This window comes from Aulonocara stuartgranti, assembly GCF_965226115.1.
Source record: "Aulonocara stuartgranti genome assembly, chromosome: 7".
NCBI classification, from domain to species: Eukaryota; Metazoa; Chordata; class Actinopteri; order Cichliformes; family Cichlidae; genus Aulonocara; species Aulonocara stuartgranti.
The window spans coordinates 28,329,587-28,351,059 of NC_138945.1; the positions used below are offsets into that span (position 1 = coordinate 28,329,587).

Sequence of the window (21,473 nt, forward strand, 5' to 3'; positions counted from 1 at the left end):
ATTCACCCTAAAGCTGCTGGCTTCATTCGTTTTGATCAGACAAGAGGTAGTTTGCTATCATATTAAGGATAGGAGTGTGACTTTTTATTGCATTCATTTTTCTAAACTGAAAGCATTGGAGATTAGTACACTTTGAGAGTCTGCCGTGTTGAAATATTTATACAAGCAGAGAATGAGATGGCTGCTTGGAGTGGTCACGTCAAGGTGAATTTGGCTTTTATCCATTTCTCCCTCTCTCTCTCTCTCTCTCTCTCTCTGTGCATGTGTGTGTGTGTGTGTGTGTGTGTGTGTGTGTGTGTGTGTGTGTGTGTGTGTGTGTGTATACACACTTGCAAACAAGGTGATGTGTGTCAGAGTGGCCAGTCTGTGAAAGCTTCTGCTTCTGATTCAGTAGCAGAATTTAATAAAAGTGCAGTAAGTAACATCAGTTTTGTTGGAGTTTAATTCCACATCTTAGTACAGTCCTCTTCCCCCCTCAAAGCTGGATTAGCAAACAGACAGGCAAAAGTGGGCTACTGCCTTGGAGCCCCACACCCTTAGGGGCCCCGAATCACAGGATCACTGCGTGAGCATTTGAAGTCTAAGTGACACTATATGTAACTTTAGAAAGAAGAAGTAAAACAATCCTCGTTGAGTAACAGAAAATTGAAATTCACAATCAATAAAACAATCTTTCTCACTTCGCTACACTCTGGGGCTTGATGCTCCAGTTTTGCTTACTCTGGTAGCTCATTGTGACTAACATTAGCTAACTTTAACACAGTCAGTATGTGCCAGTTACACAGCCTTTCCCTCATTGTCACTTGTTGTTGTAACAGTCATTGTTCAGCAAATATTGCATTACTTTAAATACTTCAAGTATGATATAACTCAAAAACAGATCCCATGCCAACAGTAGAACAAATGTATTCATTTGATTTATTGATATTAATATGATCTAGTTTAATTTCCCATCCAGGGAATGAAATTCCCTATAGTCACAGCTCATTAAATCACAGCAACAGAAGATGATGATGCAAGACAATGACATGATTAAAAGACTACATGTCAAATCTTAAAAGTTGCACTGATGTAGAAAACTGAAAATATTCTCATATATTCATAAAGACTAGAGTAGAATAGAGTAGAATAGAATAGAATAGAATAGAATAGAATAGAATAGAATAGTCCTTGATTGTCACTGTACATGTACAGTGAAATTGTGGGTGCTCCACACCAACTGTGCAGGAAACATAAATAATAAGACAACAGGAATACATAACAAACTAGAAAAATAGATGTAATACAACAGAAAGGCAGACATTAAAAGGACAGGTAGCAAAGTGAATGTAGTGAATGCAGTACAAACAGATGTCACTCAAAAGAAAAAGTCTATTGTGAGATGCAGGGCTGTTTTCCATTGCATTTCTGCTTTAATTAACTTTTCCACTGTAGTGAAGTACAAAACTCATTTTTCTATAATCTTTCATTCATTGTGCTTCCACACAGGCTTTTGTGTGCTTAACCCATGAGAAAAGCTGGTGGAGGGAAACACATTTAAAGCCTTTTGTGATTTTTTATTATATAGTCTTACATTGGTAAATGCCCGTGTTAGTAATGGACAAAGTTTTGTATAATAAAGTCATCTTCTGTATAATTAGTCCCTGCGAGGCCAAAAGGCTTCAGTATGCTCTCAATGCTGATCAAACCTTTTATCGACAAAGGGCAGTCAATGAGGGGAGAGTTGGCTTAAAGTGACGATGTCCTTAAAGAGCGGCGAGCTAAAATGGCTAGACCAAACCAGAGGCATATGGAACCAGGACAACCACACCATCCACAGCCCCCAAGAGTACCAAAGACCCAAGGCGACACATCTTGGCAACACCTGCAACATCCATCCAAGCAGGAGAAAGAGGGAGGCCCCAGATGGGGTGTCCACGGCCAAAGGGTGAGAGTCCCAGAGAACAATAGCAAATGGGCAGTCAACCTTACTAGAGGCCAGCCACCCTGGTACGAGTTGAGAACCAAAAAGGACCTGCATCTCAGGGAGGGGCAGAAGCATCCAGCAGGGAGTGGTGACCATGTCCCAGGGATGAAGGCTCAGCAAGCCCCAGACCCAGCCATGCACACATACACTCATACAGACCCTTTGCTCATTCACCCACTCTCATCCACCCACTAATGACACACAGAGAGACATAAAAACACATGCACACACACTCACCCTCTACTTTCAAGGTGTCAGCAAGCAGATGTGCCCTGAACCAGCAGCAAAGTTGGAGCTTTATTGTTTGGGAGATGCTGCAGGGCTTCTGAAAAAGATAAATCCAGAGCCAAAATGTCTTCATCATTTAGTTTTTAGAAAATCATTGCATGGTGCAGAGGTGTTGGAGGCAATATGCGCATTGATCTAGACATGACATAGACTAAAAACCTCATTTTTTTTTCAAAGCAAACATAATCAGACAAAGAAGCCTAATTTATTCTAAATCTGTTCCCCACTCCCCTCGCCCTTTCCTTCCAGATCCCAGCTGACTTTACGGCGTCTCATCTTGTTTTTGTTTGCTGACACATCAGTAGTGGCAGCAGAAAGATAAGTGCGCATGTATGAGATATGAGAAGCCAAGAAGTGATGGGAACAGAGTGATCAGTAGTGAATACAGAGCAGTGTAATGGAGCAGAAACAGGAGGCTGAAAAGTGGTGGTGTGAAAGATAAAAAAGAGACAATTATTTTACAGAAAGAGAGAGATGTAAAGAGAAAGAGAGAGAGGATTACTGAGCCTCAAATGAAGGCCAGAGACACTAAAAGGACACACAGATCTTTTTTGCCTCAGGGAGTAACAGAGTTTATTACATTAACCAGCCTTTCTCATCTGCTGTCCGTTGTCTGCTCTGATCTAAACCTTTCTCATAATGAGTCTCTTCTGGGAAAAAAAACGTAGTCAGACATCATGTGCAATATTGAATACACAAAATCTGCATATTGATTGAAGACAACTAGCCCCTGATATTTAGGGAAAGTGATTTAATTACGTCTATAGAAAAGATAGACGTGCGCTGAACCAATGTGGAACAGAAATTGCATTTCCTGTAAAATGCCCATCCATCCGAATAGCCGGAAACCAGACTAAAAGTCAGTACTTTAATATTTTTTGTTTTTTTTGGGGGTGTGTACAGTCAGAAGGGTGCACCTGTACCCGAAACCTGAAAGTACAGCCACTGGGTTCTGGATTACACCCGTATAGCTCACCAGTGGCTCGTTGAAATGTAAAAGGTCATATATAAGGGGAATACGTGCCCGGCATTTTCCTGTAAATCTTGCCAGCAGTAACTTCCAGCTAGCCTGACAATCCTTCTCAAATATCAACCCATTATTTCCTTATCTGATGCAAAAATACTCAAATATATGCAGAAGGTAGAAATACTGTGATAGCAGTCTTTCATTCTTCCAATTCGTCCTCTATTTTGCCACATGCAAACACAGACATACACGACACACAAACAGGTTTCCGCAGAGACTTTTCTAACCTTTAAAACCATGTCCTTTCTGCTTTTGAACCCCATAATTGACAGCTTGATTAGGTCTTCTGCAGCCTCAGGCAGTGGCTTAAGGAATGGGCCTAATAAGTTAATGCCCTGTTTACTCCTCCCGAACCGTTTGCTGCCCCCTAAATCTGCTTTTTTAAATACCCAAAAAAGCTAGGTATAAAACAAAATTTTAATATGATACATGTTTACCGAGCAAAAAGACAAAGCGACAAAGATGGAGTCAGCAATAAAGTTTGGTTAGCTGAAGCTGATTGTCGCTGATAATGTCCATGGTTGAATTTGGATCAATTAGGGTCTGGCAGATGTGCAGAATCATGGTTGACCCCAGGGCCTAAAGAATACAATCCAATTTTCCTCAACAAATGTAATACCATTAGGCTGGATAAAAACAGACAAATCACTAGGGAGGAGTCTCTTAAAAACCAGAGAGGTGGATGAGACAGACAGAGACCGGGCAGTTGCTCAGAGACAATACCCAAAAAGGTTTGGAGACAGAGAAACCTAAACACTGGGAAACTGGTGGTTTTTAAAAGAAAGTCAAACTTTTCAGAAAACGAGAGCCTGAGAGGATAGAAAACATGTGAAGAAAAAACAACAATCCTCGAATGACCACTGAAAGGGATTCTGCCGTGGCCAGAATGCAAAGAAGAGAAACACAGTGAGTGCTTGAGTTTGGAGAATTTTACAGCTCTGGAGAAAAAGTTTCCACAAAACATTTTGGATTGAACTCCAGTTCAACTTTGGTTAAAGAGAAAGAAAATAAATAGAGGTGGAAAGAAAACCTGAGAGACTCTGTTCGCTGTTTTACTGAAGCTCATTACGATCTGTCGTTGGGGATGCGGATCTTCAGCAAAAACCTTCGCCTTCAGGACATAACCATCATGTATTTTACTGCCCTGGCTGCTCTAATGGTCATCTTGGTGGCTTCTTACCAGGCGCCCAACAATGCTGTTGAAGTGTCCAGCCTTAAACCGAACCCCTCTCGCCCTCTCCCACCTCTCCCCATGCCTTTCCGGGTGCCCCTTGATCCACGTGGGGAGCTCCAGCTGGCTTGGAACGTCAGCTACACCAACCAGGAGATTTATATGGAGCTGAGGGTTGCAGAGCTCAGACACGGGGTGGTCCTGGGGATGTCCGATCGGGGAGAGCTGACCAATGCTGACCTGTTGGTACTGTGGGACTCTGGAACCCAGAGCTACTTTGGAGTAAGTAAACCCTAGATGTGTGTATTTTATCTTCATAAGACTCTGTAAAAAGGACTTTAATTTTAGTAGGTAAAAGAGTCTATCGTGCCCCCTTTGCCAATTTTTATTGCAAGTTAGCTTGCCATATTCATAAATGCTCAGGGATTACACAGAAGTCCTTAAAGAGGTGAGATTTTCCTCTTTCTCAGAAATCATCTGCCTGTGGTCCTTGGAGTGTGAGATTGGTGTTTTTCCAGAAGGAGCCGGCGGATGGTGTGCTTCATGATCACAAAGTCACAAAGGATGCAGGCGGTCTGCACTAATTGGAAATCACTCAAACAGCACTAATAGCTGAAATTCATCTGGGAATTATTAGCAGATATTAGCATATCAAAGTTGAATCCTGTGCTGATTAAGATGTGTATGTATATTACCTCATTTTCTTTTTGCCAGACTTGAGCCTTTAAACAAAATCCAACTTTTTCTCTAATACGCTGTCCTTAAAAATAATATACATAGCTATAAAAATGTTTGGATTTACACTTTCCCCCCTCTTTTAGTATTCCTAAAGAGTTTATGTGGAAATATTAACGAAAGCACCAGAATGTGTTTAGATTCTCATTCCTTCTCCTTTAGATATTTTTCTTTAATATTTTATAATAGTAACATAAGAACAGAGTCTAAGTGGTGTAGTTATCAAAATATGGAATATCACTTATTTTTCAGCTACAGGCAACACATGTGGTGCTAATACGTTCCAATAATCCATATCTATTACAGACAATTTTCTTGTTTCCTTCAATAAGATGGGGAAAAAAATTAAGTACAATACATTTATTTTACATATATATCAACAAGCTGCATGCTTTTGGATCTTGACATGGAATTGTCCAGTTTAAAATGGGGATACATGTAATAAGAATGTTTATGAATTAATAAGGAGTAGTGTAAAATTTAAACAATTTGTATAATTTATACTTAATTTCAAAGATATGCCTTCATTTAATTCTGAAATATTTCCATAAATGTCGGTGTCTAGCATTCCCACCTTTTAAAAGCATCTACAATCTACATGTAACACTCGCATCATTGTAAGTCTTTTCTTGTTCAATCGATTGCCTCCTGTCGGACTTTCTTTCTTCTCCAGTTCCATTGTTCTTCCCTCAGGAGGCCAAAATTACCCACAGAAGAAAGGTCACTGCTGTTCCACTGTCTCCCTCCCTCCCTCCCTCCCTCCCTCTCTTTCTTGCTCCCTCTCAGGCACATACTCACACACACACGCGTACACGCACGCACACACACACACACACGCGTACACGCACGCACACACACACACACACACACACACACACACACACACACACACACACACACACACACACACACGCACATATATTCACACACTTTTCAGTGACTGGCTACTCAAGCTTGAACCATTTCTGTACAATCAGGAACTCAGAAACTCCGGACTTTCAATAGATTGATGAAAAAAAAAAATCTCTGCTATGATCTTCACAGCAGTGTGTATGGAAGATGAAATAAACACACAATAGAACTTAAAGCTAAAAGAAAGAAAACAATAAGACATTTAAAAAGCTAAAAAACATAATAAATAAGATTTCAAAGTCCACAGAACTCAAAACTTGTGGGTCCAGCAGTATGACAGTTATGAACAGTTGTTAATGCAAAGCCATTTACAGCTGCTATATTAGATATAGTAACATTAAATAACATAAAACAAATGCAAGTACCGGTAGTTTGGAATTTTTTTCAAGAGTATTAAAGCAAATATAAATAATAAAAAAAAATTGATAATGGTCTGTACCAGATGACGATGTGTAAAGAGTCCTTGGAAATGATAAAACTACAGAGAATTATCAGTTTAGTCTCAATAGCTCTTCATCTGTATCAAGCCTGTCATTCTTTGGTTGTCTGTTCTGAAATGTTATCTTTTTTTTTGTTTACTCTCATTCCTTGTGTAGGATCATTCTCACCTGCGCTTGGATGGAAGCTCTAAAATCCCACCTACCTGCTCAGGGGGAAAAGAGGATGTTAGAAAGTGTTGCCTACCTTGTGCACACACTGGAGCATTCAGCAGCTAAAAAAAAGCTAGCAAAAGTCTCAAGTCTTAATTTCTTTATATGACACTAGGAAAAAAAACCCTCACAATCAACATTAATTTTACCCACTGCATTTACCAACATGTTTATTGTGTGACCCAGGACTGAAAGACCTCTATCATAACTTATACACTGATCTGTGCTTTTTCAGAGGGCAGGGACAAAAGATTCCTCCACTCATTCACACGCAGCGGAGATTCCTTTAAAAACAACAACAACAACAAATAAATAAAAAGATTAGATAACACATAAACTGTGGCTTCAACACTTTTTAAAATAGTTGTATAACTCTGTGTCTCAGCCATCTGTAGAGCTCACAGCTTGTGAATTCCATACATGCATACATAGCACATATTGTTTAATGTGAACATTTTCCCCCTGATTTGTACATACTGTATGTTTTCAGAATTGCTGGCTTTAAAGTCTATGAAGTGTGTGCAGAACAGTTATATAAGAGCGACAGAGAGGGAGACGGAAATAAAGAAAGAGATCTTAGGTGCTATTCTGGCCAGGTATGAATGTGAGAAACATAACAGAAGTGGATAGAGCGAGCTGAGCTGCTGCAAAGCCCCCTGGCAGAGAAGTAGAATATCGTGTACACCAGGCTTGGATGGCTCTAAAACACAAACTGGCACACTTTCAATGATTTCTCTAACTGGATTATAATTACTTGCCAAACAACTCCAAAACTTTTTCACCACTTAAGAAACAAGCAGCTACATGCTTTGCACACACTCGTAACTCTCCCGAAATTTGTTCATTAATGGCAGAATAATGAAATTCCCTGAAAGAATGTAACCTAGACTAACCCTCAGTTAAGAATAGGTTGCTCAGTGTTGACTCTAACTTATCGCTGTGTTCTCAAATGTTTTGCTTTGCTATTTGTTGCGTGTTATTCAAAACCTAACCAGACTTATTCTGTCTTCTCCTGCAGGATGCTTGGAGTGACAGCAAGGGTCATGTATCACTAGACAGCCAACAAGACTACGACCTGATTGAAGCCAAACAGAAAGCTGAAGGATATTACCTGCTCTTCAAAAGACCATTCAGTACCTGCGATCCCAGAGACTACGTCATAGAGGTGTGAAGAGTTTATATTCTTAGTGTATGTCACTGCTCTTTAAAGCTCTGGTACTCAGGAGAAACCTAGTATGAGACTCTTTCTTTAGGTGGTTTATTTATGAATTTGATGGTGCAGTTCTTTTTCCTTTTGCTTTCCTTTTTAAAACCAAAGATTATTAAAATATTGCTCACACTGTTAATTACAGTTTTCAGAAAGAGAGGCTGGCTATCGTCACGGCTATCCCACTAGAATGCAGTGAATAAATAAATGCATAAAACTCCCCAAAGCAACAATTTATCTTACAAACTGCTAAATCTGAACTGCTCCCCCAAGTAAAGGTGAACGGAGGAAAAGGACTGCACGCCAGAAGTCATCAGATAAACTCAGTTAGGAAATTAGCAGGTAAGTTACCTATTACTGAAGAACCGCATAGTTATGGGTGTTGTTCAAACTGAAAAAACCTCCCAGTGGTTTTCAGCAAGCCCTCAAATTCTTAAGCAACACAAAACTGATTGCACATACTATAAAAGCATTTTAAATGACAAACAAGGTTTTAAAAAGGCAGTGAAGTCCTCATGTAAGCCAGGATATTTAATAGTCTGTAATTTGTAAATCTAAAAACCTTCCCGTTGGTTTAGTCTCTTTTGACTGGCGCCTCTTCACATTGAAAGGAGATGTTGGCAATTCAGCAGACGTGTAATGTGTCATTTAAATTCAGACAAAGATGCATGCTGATGCTAATCATCACTTTATTTACTGTAAAACCTTGTTTGTCATATGTAGGCTAGAGGTATGCTAATTACCTCCTGTGATGGCTAGATACCATCTTGACCACATTGGAGGATTGGAGGAGAAAATTCCTGTCTGTGGAACAATGCCAGAAAAGAATAATTGATTCAATGAAATCTGTTTAACCCCCTGTCGAAACTTACTTGAAGACGGCTACGCTGTAAGAATAAATGCATTTTAAATATTGTTTAAAAGACAGCGCCTCTAAACTCTTCTATATATTTTTTAATTTATATGTGTCCCTTCTAAGGAGCACTCTAAACAAAAACAATTGTGTGGTATCGCAAGAAATAAGTGGTTATATAAATATATGAGTATACATAATAGTTATTATTCATAGATACCTACATCCTAAGTTCCTGTTATTCTTCTGAAAGAAACAGAATGAATGTGTTGTTACAATGGTAATGCCAGGAGAGGCAGTATTAGTTCTGTGTTACATTAATGTGTAAGGAAGTGGAAGAAGAGTGTGTCCTGTAGGAGGCAGTAGAAAATGGATGCTCATGTTCTGTACATGCCCTGAAAGTAAGGTTCAGTAAACCAGTGCAACGATACTCCGGTGTAAGGCTCAGTTATTGTATTTTTATTTTTTGAAGATGCAACAAATTGAAATCCAGGAAGTGCTTTAAATATTCTTCAAATTAAGGGCGTTGTTTTATTCTGAGAGCACACATTTTCTTTTTGTTTGTTTAATTGCCTTTAATGACTAAGTTGAAAAATTATTTACTGTAACCCCAGTACTGTAGTGTTTATCTTTTTGCTGTCTTTTTGATTTTTCACCTCTAAATCACTTTGTATGGCAATAATCTGTATGACAAGGTGCTACACAGATCACGTCTGACTGAACTACAGCATGATTTTACTTGCTGGTTTTGGCCTCAAGCCAAAACAACAAGAAGGTGATGAAGAAGGAGGAAAAGTCATGAGTGTCAGACAGAAAGTATTTGAGTTAGCGCATCAATGTAACACATTGTCTTTGCACTGTGCATGCTAATGAGAAAGGGCCTATGTGCATGCGTCTGCACGTGCCTGCACTTTTGCAGTATTTTCATTGCTGTGAACCTGATTAATTTAAGGTGTGAATATAAAACACTCTGAACATTATAATGATTATAGTTTCCATGGCACCACATTAGATTTTTAAGTCAGATGCACCAAAGCAAGGCTCATCACTATGACAACATAATGAAAAGTTTGCTGTGCTTGCCTCAGAAGGCATTAAAGCCTAATAAAAATGAAGGGACGCTTAAGTAGAAATGCACATCATGGAGGTTCATATTCTCCTATTGTGGCCATTAAACACTCTTTCTTTTGTGATTGCTCTAATTTGTCAGGAGGGGACTGTGCACATCATCTACGGCTTCTTGGATAAACCACTTGCCTCACTGGATAAGCTGAACCTGTCCGAGATCCGCACCGGCGTACAGAGAGTCCTGATGTTGCGTCCCGACACGCCGCCACCTACCCTGCCTCCAGACGTACAAATGTTAGATGTAGTGGCACCAAATGTCATCATACCAAATCAAGAGACCACCTACTGGTGCTACATCCACAACCTGCCGGAAAATTTGGCCAAGAACCACATTGTTATGGTAAAAAAGAAAGGAAAAAAAAGCTTGTAAAAACAGAAATATTCAGCGAATAGTCTTTTTACACACAGCTGAGGGGGTGTTTCAGATGATTGTGCACAGGCAGCTGTTATTCTCCATGTCTACAAGCTAGATCAAACAAAATACCCAGCATGGCCACAAAGCAGAAGTGTCAACACAAAAAATAACCCTTTTCACAGGCATTTTTAGTGACATAGATTACTAAGAAATCCTCGGCACATATGGGAACGTAATGCCTTTAATGTTACATGACAGCAGAAAAAAACAGATACATTTCAGCCTGTGACTTCCTGCCACAGCAGTATTGACATGTCTTGCAGCAATAAAAATACATATACGGTTTCTTTTTTTCTTTCAGTACGAGTCGGCGATAACTCCAGGGAACGAGGCCATCGTGCATCACATAGAAGTGTTTGAGTGTTCTCCGGATGTCCCTGCAGTTCCAGGGTACAGCGGCTCCTGTGATGACAAAATGAAGCCGAAAAAGCTCAACTTTTGCCGACACGTGCTAGCTGCATGGGCTATGGGGGCTGAGGTATGATGGGAAATACTGACCTTCCTACTCCTGTCTGAATGACATTACCTTGCCTCAGTATGAAATACAAATAAGCTTAAATTCCTAACCCAAATGTCTTCAATTTGCAAAACAGATAAGCCACAAAGGGAAAATAATTTAAAAAAGACTGACACCCACATAAACATTATTTTTAAAAACTTTTTTTTTTCAATACATATAGCAAGTGCTTAATTGAAACACAGAGTTGGGAAAGTTTTTGGTCCAAAGCTTGTACCTATAATAGGAGATAAACAAAAACTCCTACGCAAGTGATATCCAAGCCTAGAATTGCCAGCATAAAATCTTGTATAGATGAGCCCACACGCAGCACATATCTATTAAGAGCTTGGAGACAGTCTGCATGTGGGATGCACACTCACACAGAAATATTCATGCTTACATGGAAGCACAAATATCGTCATAGGAGACACAAATTAAAACTGCAGTGAGGAGGTAAGGAGAAGGTGTCAGAAAAGTTGAAACAGGAATAACTTGGCTTGCTGCAGCGAGCCGTTTATAGCAGTGCCACTTTTCTACCCTTTAACGCTGGCTCTTCCTATCATTGTGAGGCTGAATTCTCCAAGTGTTTGCTACTAGAGAACATGGGTTGGGATGGCTTTTTAAGAAGCAGAAAAATACAGATGCAACCCAAACAGTACTTAGATTCTTGTTGTTAGTGATTTGTTTTTCTTTTCAATCACAAAACTGCTACCTTATTCTGAGGCTTGCCTCCCCTCTACGAAAACTTGCTTGCCTTTTTTTTTTCTCATTGCTTTCACTTCCCTGTCCACAGTTTTTACCTTCAACAAATTCATTGCCAGCTGTAGAAGACAGCTGTTTTCAGAGCAAAGAAGTCAGTGTGGAACATTTAGCACCTAAAAAGTTTGAGGTTTGGTAGCGAACAAACCAAAGTTAAAAAGGAGTTCTGCTCAGAGCTCTGCTGTCCCCCATTGCCAAGGTCACACTGTACACCAAGTGCCGTAGGCAGCTGAAGACACACAGTGATGAGGAACAGGAAGACGAACTATAGTGGAGGACTAAGTCCCTGCATAAGATGTACCACTGACTGAAGTGACTGACATTAAAAAAATCCTGCTAGTGGCTACAAAATGTCGGCCTAAAGGACATTACAGAGCTCTGATTATACCAGCACAAGAACAGGCCCTAAGGACCACATCCATAGAGACAGGAGTCTGCCACACACTGCGCATAGATGTCCCAGAGTCTATTCACCACATAGTAGCAGGATGTAAGATGCTTACACGGAGGCACGAGTAAGTGGCTGGCATTGTGTACAGGAACATCAATGGGAGGCACCACCAAAGGTGGCTGAGAACTTTAAGAGATGGGGCCCCCAACCCAAGGAGAGCTAAACTGTCTGGTTTCAGACAGCAGACGAACTAGAGGGGATGATGTAAGGTCCAGTATATGATAAATAAGGACTAAACTATGAATCCCACAAACACCAAGTATAAAAATACAGAGTTACAAATGAGCGTAAATCAGCATCTTTAATGCCATTAAGCTTTTCATTCATCTTTAATTATTATGTAGTGAAATCTAATAATAATTATAACATTTAGAAGTTTTCTTTGTGGCATCTGGTTGCAGAGTTTTGGAGTCATGTCCTTATTACCTCTGAAAGTCACTAAAAGATTGCATAGCAGTGATAAAACATCATCATATCGCCAGTTTGTTTTATTTTTAACCAGGTTCCACGATTTGTGTCGTTTTCTTTGGGAGATTTACATTTTTGAAAGGACCTCTCATAAACAGGGGAGGTGACGCTTGTTATGAAGTAGTCAGCTACATAGTCAGTCGGTCATCTATCAGCTATTAATCTACCATACTTTGGTAGCCTACTGCTGGCCACAAGAAGCAAAGCAGACAAGGAATGGTGAGGCTGTCAACATATTTGTCTGCACTACTCCCCACTGTATCACAGGCAGCCTGGCCCCTCTCCGATTGGATTATCTGCCAGCTAAACAAAAACAAGCAGGATGCCTTCTGTGAGCTGTGAGCTGTGGAGACAAGATTAGGTGGGAAATATTCAGGCCTCTTTCATCACCTCTTAATAGTGTTGTTTCATTCTCCTCGGCACCGCATCAGAAGGGAAACGTGGCCATGCAAAACAAGAGAAAAAGAGAAAAATAGAGTGAAGGAAGTTCTGAAGTGAAGAAAATCAATAATGAATGATGCTATCAGAATGCAAAAAGGGAGAATAGCACCGAAGAAAAAGGTGCGTTTGTGTGCAAGGGACATGTTTCAGAGGATTTAATGTTATGACATGAGAGCAAGATTAAAGCTTAACGTGGATTTCTCTATGTAATCGATGAAGGCAGTGGCTCTGATATGATCCCGAAGAATACAGCCTTTTTTGTTTGTAGTATTTTTTTTTCTTTTTTGTAAAAAAATATTTCTTTTTCTATAAGAAAAATATAGATACACATGATTTAAGTCATAATTATACATGACATGACAAAAAAAATTCTCAGTTGTCAGTAATAACCTGTGCTAAGTAAATTAATTTACAGATTTAAACTATGTACTTGGTTGTGCATAGGTATCCCTGTTTCTTTGCGGGCTTCAGCAAGAATTCTATTGAACAGGACAAGGAGAGCTTGCTTTGACGAAGCGATCACATGTTCAGAGAACAGAAGAATGATGCTTATGGATAAATGGAACAATATATTGCAAGCATATAAAAAAATTATTAAAGGAAACCCGAAAACGTTTTTGCCGTGTTGTATGATATGTGAAAAAAACCTGTGACATGATCTTAAAAAAAAAAACTAATCATACATATGTGTGTATTTGTGTGCATTTATGTGTATTTGCAGGCTTTCTACTATCCCCCTGATGCAGGCTTGGCTATGGGTGGACCAGGTTCCTCAAGATTCCTCCGTCTGGAGGTCCATTACCACAACCCTCTCCTTATATCCGGTACATACAGTATATATGTGAACATACAAACTTCAGGCGCATGCCTCTAAGAATGTTTTTCACTTTCTTTGACACACACACACACACACACACACACACACACACACACACACACACACACACACACAGCAGCAGCAGCAGCAGCAGGACTCTCTGTGCAGTATCTCTCTCCAAGATCCACAGGGTTGTCTTGAACTCTGTCAGTGCAGACTCACTTTGTCTTCCTTATCCCAATCAAACCTTGAAATACACAGATATCTTCCAAGTATTTCTTACTTTTTCAGCCCTGGCTCTTATAATACAGTATTTCTGCGATTTAAAATAATTTAGAAACCACAGGTCTTCAATAACAGGAAACAAGGAAGCGAGGGGTGGAGGATGACATTCAACAAAGGTCCCCAGCTGGACCCCTGGACCAAGAGGGTTCCTCTTGAATTATTAAATTAATTTCAGAAATATCACCAAGATCACCTTTTAATATCTTATGCTAACAAATTGCACATAGCAAGCGTTTTAGAGGTTGTTATACTGTGTTGTCTAAACAGTTGACAGAAAATAGGAGGAGTCATATTTACCTGGGCCAAACATACATACTACATATTACAGTATATAATTACATATTAACTAGACCTTACCTTATAATCCTCTTTTTATGTTTCTGTTAATCTCCTTCCAAGATCTGTTGCTGTAGCACACAAACAGCACCTGAAATAAATTCCTTATGTGTATTCTTAGTCTGGTATAATACAAGACTATTCTGGCTATCAAATGTTTTAAAATGATCTAAAAGTAAGTAGTTAACTTAAGATATGCTAAATGTGTTCTAATATTTTAATATTCTTCACGCAGGCCGGCGTGACTCATCAGGGATACGACTGTATTACACCCCGAGCCTGAGGCGCTACGATGCAGGGATCATGGAGCTGGGCCTCGTTTACACTCCTGTAATGGCTATCCCACCTAAACAACACACCTTTTACCTCAGTGGATACTGCACCTCCAAGTGTACCCAAACAGTATGTACAGATTTACTTCATTATTTATAGTTAAAATGCTGGGGGGGATATTTTGGCTGACATGTCTTTCTTTTCCCAAGTTTTTTCTCTTTGTCTCCATGGTAAAAAAAAAGTTTTACTTGGAGCTTGACTCTTTCTCTGTCTACCCAGGCTTTGCCTTCAGGTGGAATCTATGTATTTGCTTCCCAGCTGCACACCCACTTGGCGGGGCGTGGGGTGAGGACGATTTTGGTGAGGGGAGGCAAAGAGCTGGAGGTGGTACAGGAAGACCAGCATTTCAGTACGCACTACCAGGTGGGAGATAGCAGGGCTCTGTTTACGCAGAGGAACTCCACCTTTGCACACTGTGTCTAAAATTAGACTGGGTTAAGGTGGCCTTTATTTTAGATCTCAAAGAGATGTGTGTTTCAAAGCTTATTCACAACAAATATTTGGTAAATTAAGTCTTTTTCTACCCTTTTACTACTTTCTCCAACATTTAAAAAAAAGAAGCTGTTTTACTGCCGTAAAGTCTGATTGGACTGTGGTAAAGTGACCCGTGTACACTATACACAGGCCATAAGATACACAGACAAGCTAGAGAGGCAAAAAACAGCTAAAAATGCAAATAAATATGCAATCATGCATGTTGTTAATGATGTACACAACGTGTTTGTGAGTCAATCACAGTACTTCTTCATCATTTACTTACTAATTTCCTGTGGTTAATGCTGAGTAATTTAATAATGTTCTGTTAAAATAGGAATAAATCACATACTTTTACAGTATATTTTCACTGGCTGGTTAATAACATGTTGGGTTTAATATTAAAAAGCACTTGGGACACATTGGATGGCACAGTTGTGTACAAATTAGCACTCCTGTCTCTCAGCAAGTTCCAACTTACTGATCAGCTGAAATCTTTCAGTATGAAAGTACTGCACATCATCCCTGTGCCTGCTCCACCCACAGTCCAAAATATGAAGGTTGGGTTAACTGGCGATTCTAAATTGGCTGTAGGCATCGGGTAGCTTTTCATTTTTGGGGAGCAAAGGCTCAACAAGTTTTGACATGTGCTTTAGAAAAACTATTTCAAAATAGAGTCAATATGTAACTGAAAAAGATTCTTATTCTTAAAAAACAAAAAAGCGTATCTAGTGATGAAGGTCAGAAGTCACTTCTGTCCAAAAAACAGGAGCAAAAGAGAAGCTCACACTTAGAACACTTAACATTTTTATACATCTAAAGACCATCAGCAACCTTGTATAAGCACTGACATCAGTATTGACGTCACTAGATAGTGATGTAGTCTTCAGCTTCAGCAGCATCCTGGTTTTGAATAGTTCCCTTTACAGGAGCTTTGCAGCAGCAAAGAGACACAATTTGTCTCCATTTCCGGCTTTATATTAGAGAAAAGCATTGATGAATGAGTGAAGGTGCAGTTCAGGTAATAGATGGATGCCTTATATAATGCCTTATATGCAAAGACCTATCAACTAAACATCTAATCAGTTGTCGACATCTGCTGTGTTTTATTTATGCACACTATCCTGAGGCAAATACACACACACAGCTGGACACAGACTCTCAAATAAAACGTCCAGCTGCTGCTGATGTCCGATTAAGTTTCACCTGCAGCCTTATTGAGCAATAAGAACCGCATCAAACCAGTCTCAGCCAAGCTAATAGACCTTTTAACAGAGAAAGCTAATAACTGTGAAAGGTGCCTCCAAGGAAAGCAGCCACTGGTTTTTCTTACTGCATTTGTGCTGTACACAGAGTATCCAGTTATATCTAAAATTAAGATGCTATGCAGAGTATTGCATTTTGCAGTGGTAAATGTGAACTCTTTTATCAATACATACATCCATGCATGCATCCATCCATCCAGGGGACTATCCTACGCCTGTCATAGGTTGAACAGCAGACTGCTTTTTAGGTTATAGCACCAATCTATTGTTGGGCTAACACATAGAGACAAACACCCATTCACCATCACATCATCACTTACAGCCCAGAAGCTTCTTAAACCCAGAAGCTTCTTGCAGGACTTATTATTAATTTTGAAAAACTCTATTTTTGTCTTTCTTTTTGTCTTTGTTTTCATACAGACAATCCGAGTTCTTAGGAAAATGGTGAACATTTTGCCTGTAAGTATCCAACAAATGGCTGTATTTTCAACAGAAATTACAAAAGGCAATAACATGTTTTTGTTTACTTCACGACAGTGCTTGTTCTACGAACAGATTCCGATTACTGTCTTCCAAAATTGTTTTTTTTAATGCTAGAGCCCTGTAGATATGATTTCCCCTTCGCCTATGAAGTTTTTAATTAGAGTAGCTTACTACTGTAGAAAGCGTTTAAACAGAAGTCCAACAGGAAGAGGCAGCTTGGCCCATCTCTTGGGAATAGCAGCAGCAGACCTCTGACTGGACACTGCATGGATTTTCTGGCAGTAATCTTAAAGTATCATCAGTGTTGTTTGCTAAATATAAAATGTGGTGGAATGTCTTCATATCTGTGCTTAATCCCACAGGGTGACGTACTTATAACAAAGTGTACTTATAACACAGAAGATAGGAGCAAGCCTACAGTGGTGAGCAGCGCACTCTGAATATATAAAAACTCTTTTCTTGTTGCTGGATTTCACCCTGATCATTGTGAATAACAGAAGGATAACCACGAGCAGCTTCTTTAATCTCCTTCCATCTTTCTCCTTCAAAACTCAACATATTTCTTTTGTTCTCGCTGTCTTGGCAACCCTGTATCTGCTCTGTGTACTATATTTTCACTGTCTGAAATATCTTTGTCTCCTCAGGGTGGTTTTGGCATCATGGAGGAAATGTGTGTCAACTACATTCACTACTACCCCCGTACCCAGCTGGAGCTCTGCAAGAGCCACGTTGACCAAGAATACCTGCAGAAATATTTTAACTTCATTAACAGGTAGTGCAGGCACACAACATTTCCCGCTCCCTAAAACGATTAGCTACTCTTTCTCCTTTCCCTCTTCCTCTCACATGTGACTAAGCCATTTTTGTTCTCAGCTCATCTCCTCCTGGGGACGCGTGGTGATTACATTGTCCAAAAGTAAAACTGTGTCCTGATAACTCAGATTCCTAATCCTTTCTCAATCTCACTCTGCCTCCTTCTTTTATTGACTTTCCTTCAAATCTCTCTTCCCCCTCTCCATCCTACCCTCCTTCCCTGCAGGTTCCACGGAAATGACCAGTGTGTGTGTGGTGAGGTTAGTGTGACGGAGCAGTTTTCTCAACTAGAGTGGGATGAATTCACCGGAGAAGTGCTGGACTCGCTTTATAACACAGCCCCCATCTCGATGCACTGCAATCAGTCGACTGCACGCCTCTTTCCTGTAAGTCCCCAGTCACACACACATACACCCGCTACAATAGACTGCCAAGCCACCAATTAGGCCAGTTCAAAAGAAGACATCAGTGGGACAGTGAGTCAGAGCAGCTGAACAGACAGCTTGTTAACTTGTAAAATCAACTCAGATGCACACAAGCTGTTTGGATCAGAGAGAATAAATCAATTACAAACTGCGAAGAAGCCTCGATCAAGGTTTTCTGTCAGAAATTTTGCTTTAGTCTTTAAGTTTAACTTAACTTGTGCAGTTAGTGAAAAGCAGTTACATATACCATACTGCAGCGTTTCGGTGGATACACGAACAGAGCATGACTAAGACAAGTAAAGGATAAACGGATTTTAGGTGATCTAGGTTTGGAAACAGCACACAATTTAAAATTCAGGCCAAATACGTCACATAAAAATCCAGATTAAAATCAGGACTGCTTATGAAAGAAACCCACAAGGTACACAGCTACAGTTCTGAATCAGCTAAATGTACAGAAAATCTGTCTGCTGTGAGGATTTGTTTAGTTAATCCATTAAGGCCAAAGCTGTTGATTGATTTTTTTTACCTGAAAAATCCCCACATTTTGTCAGGAGCATCCGCAAAACTTTTACATCAAAATGAAAAGCTTGTGCTCTAGTAATGAAAGTCACTTGCCTGTGATCCAGAAAAAAATGTGTCGATAACACAGACGCTCTACATCTGATGTTCTCAAATTATATTGTGTATTCTCATAGCAGTAGTCAGTAGCCCCGTCAGCGAATATACTGTGGTTAGCAACTTTGGAAAAATGGCACCAGCAGCATTTTTCTATCTAATCTTATGATTTAAAATACGGAAGTATTATCAATTCTGTCTCTCTAGAAATAAGGTATATCTGTACATCTCTTCTTTAACTAGTTTGACACCTTTTTATCTGGCATATTTCAGTAATGGTGCCAAAACTGCAAATATATATCTATATATCTATATATATATATATATATATATATATATATCTATATATATATATATATATATATTTTTTTTTTTTTTTTTTTTTTTTTTTTTTCGGGGAATCCGTAATGAGTGAAATTAACCCAGTAATTCAACAATTGCACTTATAGTCAGGCTCACGGTTTTAGTATTTGAGCTGCCAGCACTCTGTATGGCAGAGTACATACAGCAGATGTTGTTTGGCACTTGAAAACTTTGCAAGAGATAATGAGCAGTGGAGCCAATTTAGGGATGAGCTCATGCAAAATATCCAAGTTTTGTTTTTAACAAAACATGAATCAAACATGTGAAGCTCAACAAAGAAAAACCAAAGCTCAACAGCACCTGCTTTAAGCACTGTGCAAGGCATTGCATACAGAACACAAATTACTCTTTAAACTTGGCATACTTGTTGCTGGTCTGAGTATTTCAGGAACTGCCAACCTACTGGGATTTTCCAACACAACCATCACTAAGGTTTACAGAAAATTGTATGGCTGAGATGACCACTTGTTAAACACTTACAAAAAAAGACATGCAAAAGAGCATCTCTGAACACACGGCACACTGAATCTTGAAACAGGCGAGCTACTGTAAAGCACAAAATTGAGGCTGCAGTTCATTCAGGCTCACCATAAGTGGACAAAAGAAGATTGGAAACATGTTGCTTGGCCTGACAGGTCTCAATTTCTGCTGATACAAACATGAAAACATGGATCCATTCTGCCTTGTATCAGTGGTTCAGGCTGGTAGTAGTCTAATGGTGTAGGGGATGTTTTCTTGGCACACTTTGGGCCCTTTTGTACCAACTGGGCATCATTTAAATGCAACAGCCTATCTGAGTATTTCTGCTGACCATGGCCTTCTCTTGTGACCCGATAATAGCAAGATGTAGTTAAAGGCCACTGAACGTATTTAAATGTATCAGAGTCACACCAGCTTCTTTTTCTGAAAAGTAGTAGTACATAGTCACAGTGTTTCCTGTAAATCACAGGTGTAGAACTCTAGGCCTCGAGGGCCGGCGTCCTGCAGGTTTTAGATCTCACCCTGGGTCAACACACCTGAATCAAATGATTAGTTCATTACCAGGCCTCTGGAGAACTGCAAGACATGTTGAAGAGGTAATTTCTCCATTTAAATCAGCTGTGATGGATCATGGACACATCTAAAACCTCCAGGACACTGGCCCTCGAGGCCTGGAGTTGCCTACCCCTGGTTTAGCTTAACAGTATTTAGCATTTTCAGTCTTAAAGCTATGTCCCAAAGCTTCATGTGCGTTTCATAATTTTGTGGAATGTGTGACAGTGGCGGCAATGTTAATACTTCAATAAAATCTGTCTAAACCGTCTGGCTATTATTTTAAAGCACCGAGAACTAAATAATACATTTGATTTTAAGAACATATCACGTGTGTTTCCAGGGTGACTGGGACAAACAGCCCATACCAGCGGTGACCTCCGTCCTTGAAAAACCTCAGTACACCTGTAAGCGAGGCACGCTTCGCACCAACTGATGCCTTACACCTTCAATATGAGCAGCAGGGGGTTCGCAGGATGTTTCAGCCCGAGGAAAAGGGAGACCTCAAGAGTGGAAACCCAAACAAGTTCCCACAATTTTATTCAGTTTGCCTTGGTTTTTATGTGTTTGTTATCTACTTGCTGTAACTATATACTTATATAAATTCCTGCAGTCTTTGTTATCGTTAGTACATATAAATTCTGTTAGTAACAATCACATTTTTCCCCCCCATTGAAACCATTAAAAACTCTACAAATTGGGAATGGCAGGTATCAAACTAAATTAAAATAATGCTGGCAGTTTTTTTTGTAGCTGTTATCAACAGACATGTTACGTTTGTGCAGAGACATAACATATCTGCATGTTTGTTCCCTGTGATCCTGTTGACCAACTCAAAACATTTGGGCTGGAAACATGATGTCATTTGGTAAATAATTACAATCTGTACTAAACACAGCATAATAAGTGACTTGAGTGTTATTCAAAGGCAAGAAATTAAATAAAAATAATTAAAAATAAACACATTTTTATCCTTTCCTTAGTTAAAGTAAATGGATGGATGAATAATGAATGTCACAAAGTGTTGAATGTTAAATAGACATTTATTAATACACAAATCGCTTTGGACAGAAGAAATGAATGAGGGTTAACATTTGCTTTATAATTTGACTGGCCGCCACATCTTTCCACCTCTCATTTTTTATTCATTTTAAACTGGTCAAGTTTTTCCTCTCTAAGCATTAATAATAAACGCACAGTCCAAATGTACATCCAAACATCCAATAACAAGATAAATTTTAACAACAAGCCAGTTTTCC

The 21,473-nt window shown here is 39.5% G+C and overlaps 1 protein-coding gene across 1 annotated transcript; it reads left to right on the plus strand.

The window, feature by feature from the left end:
- Positions 1 to 4,195: 4,195 nt before the first annotated feature.
- On the plus strand, positions 4,196 to 21,053 carry dbh (dopamine beta-hydroxylase (dopamine beta-monooxygenase)). Its single transcript, XM_082538612.1, has 12 exons — positions 4,196 to 4,734; positions 7,768 to 7,914; positions 10,020 to 10,277; positions 10,654 to 10,830; positions 13,692 to 13,794; positions 14,644 to 14,810; positions 14,961 to 15,104; positions 16,901 to 16,939; positions 17,326 to 17,385; positions 17,608 to 17,735; positions 18,003 to 18,162; positions 20,558 to 21,053. The coding sequence occupies exons 1-12, from the start codon at positions 4,366 to 4,368 to the stop codon at positions 20,648 to 20,650; spliced, it is 1,845 nt and encodes a 614-aa protein (XP_082394738.1). The 5' UTR covers positions 4,196 to 4,365; the 3' UTR covers positions 20,651 to 21,053.
- Positions 21,054 to 21,473: the final 420 nt, after the last annotated feature.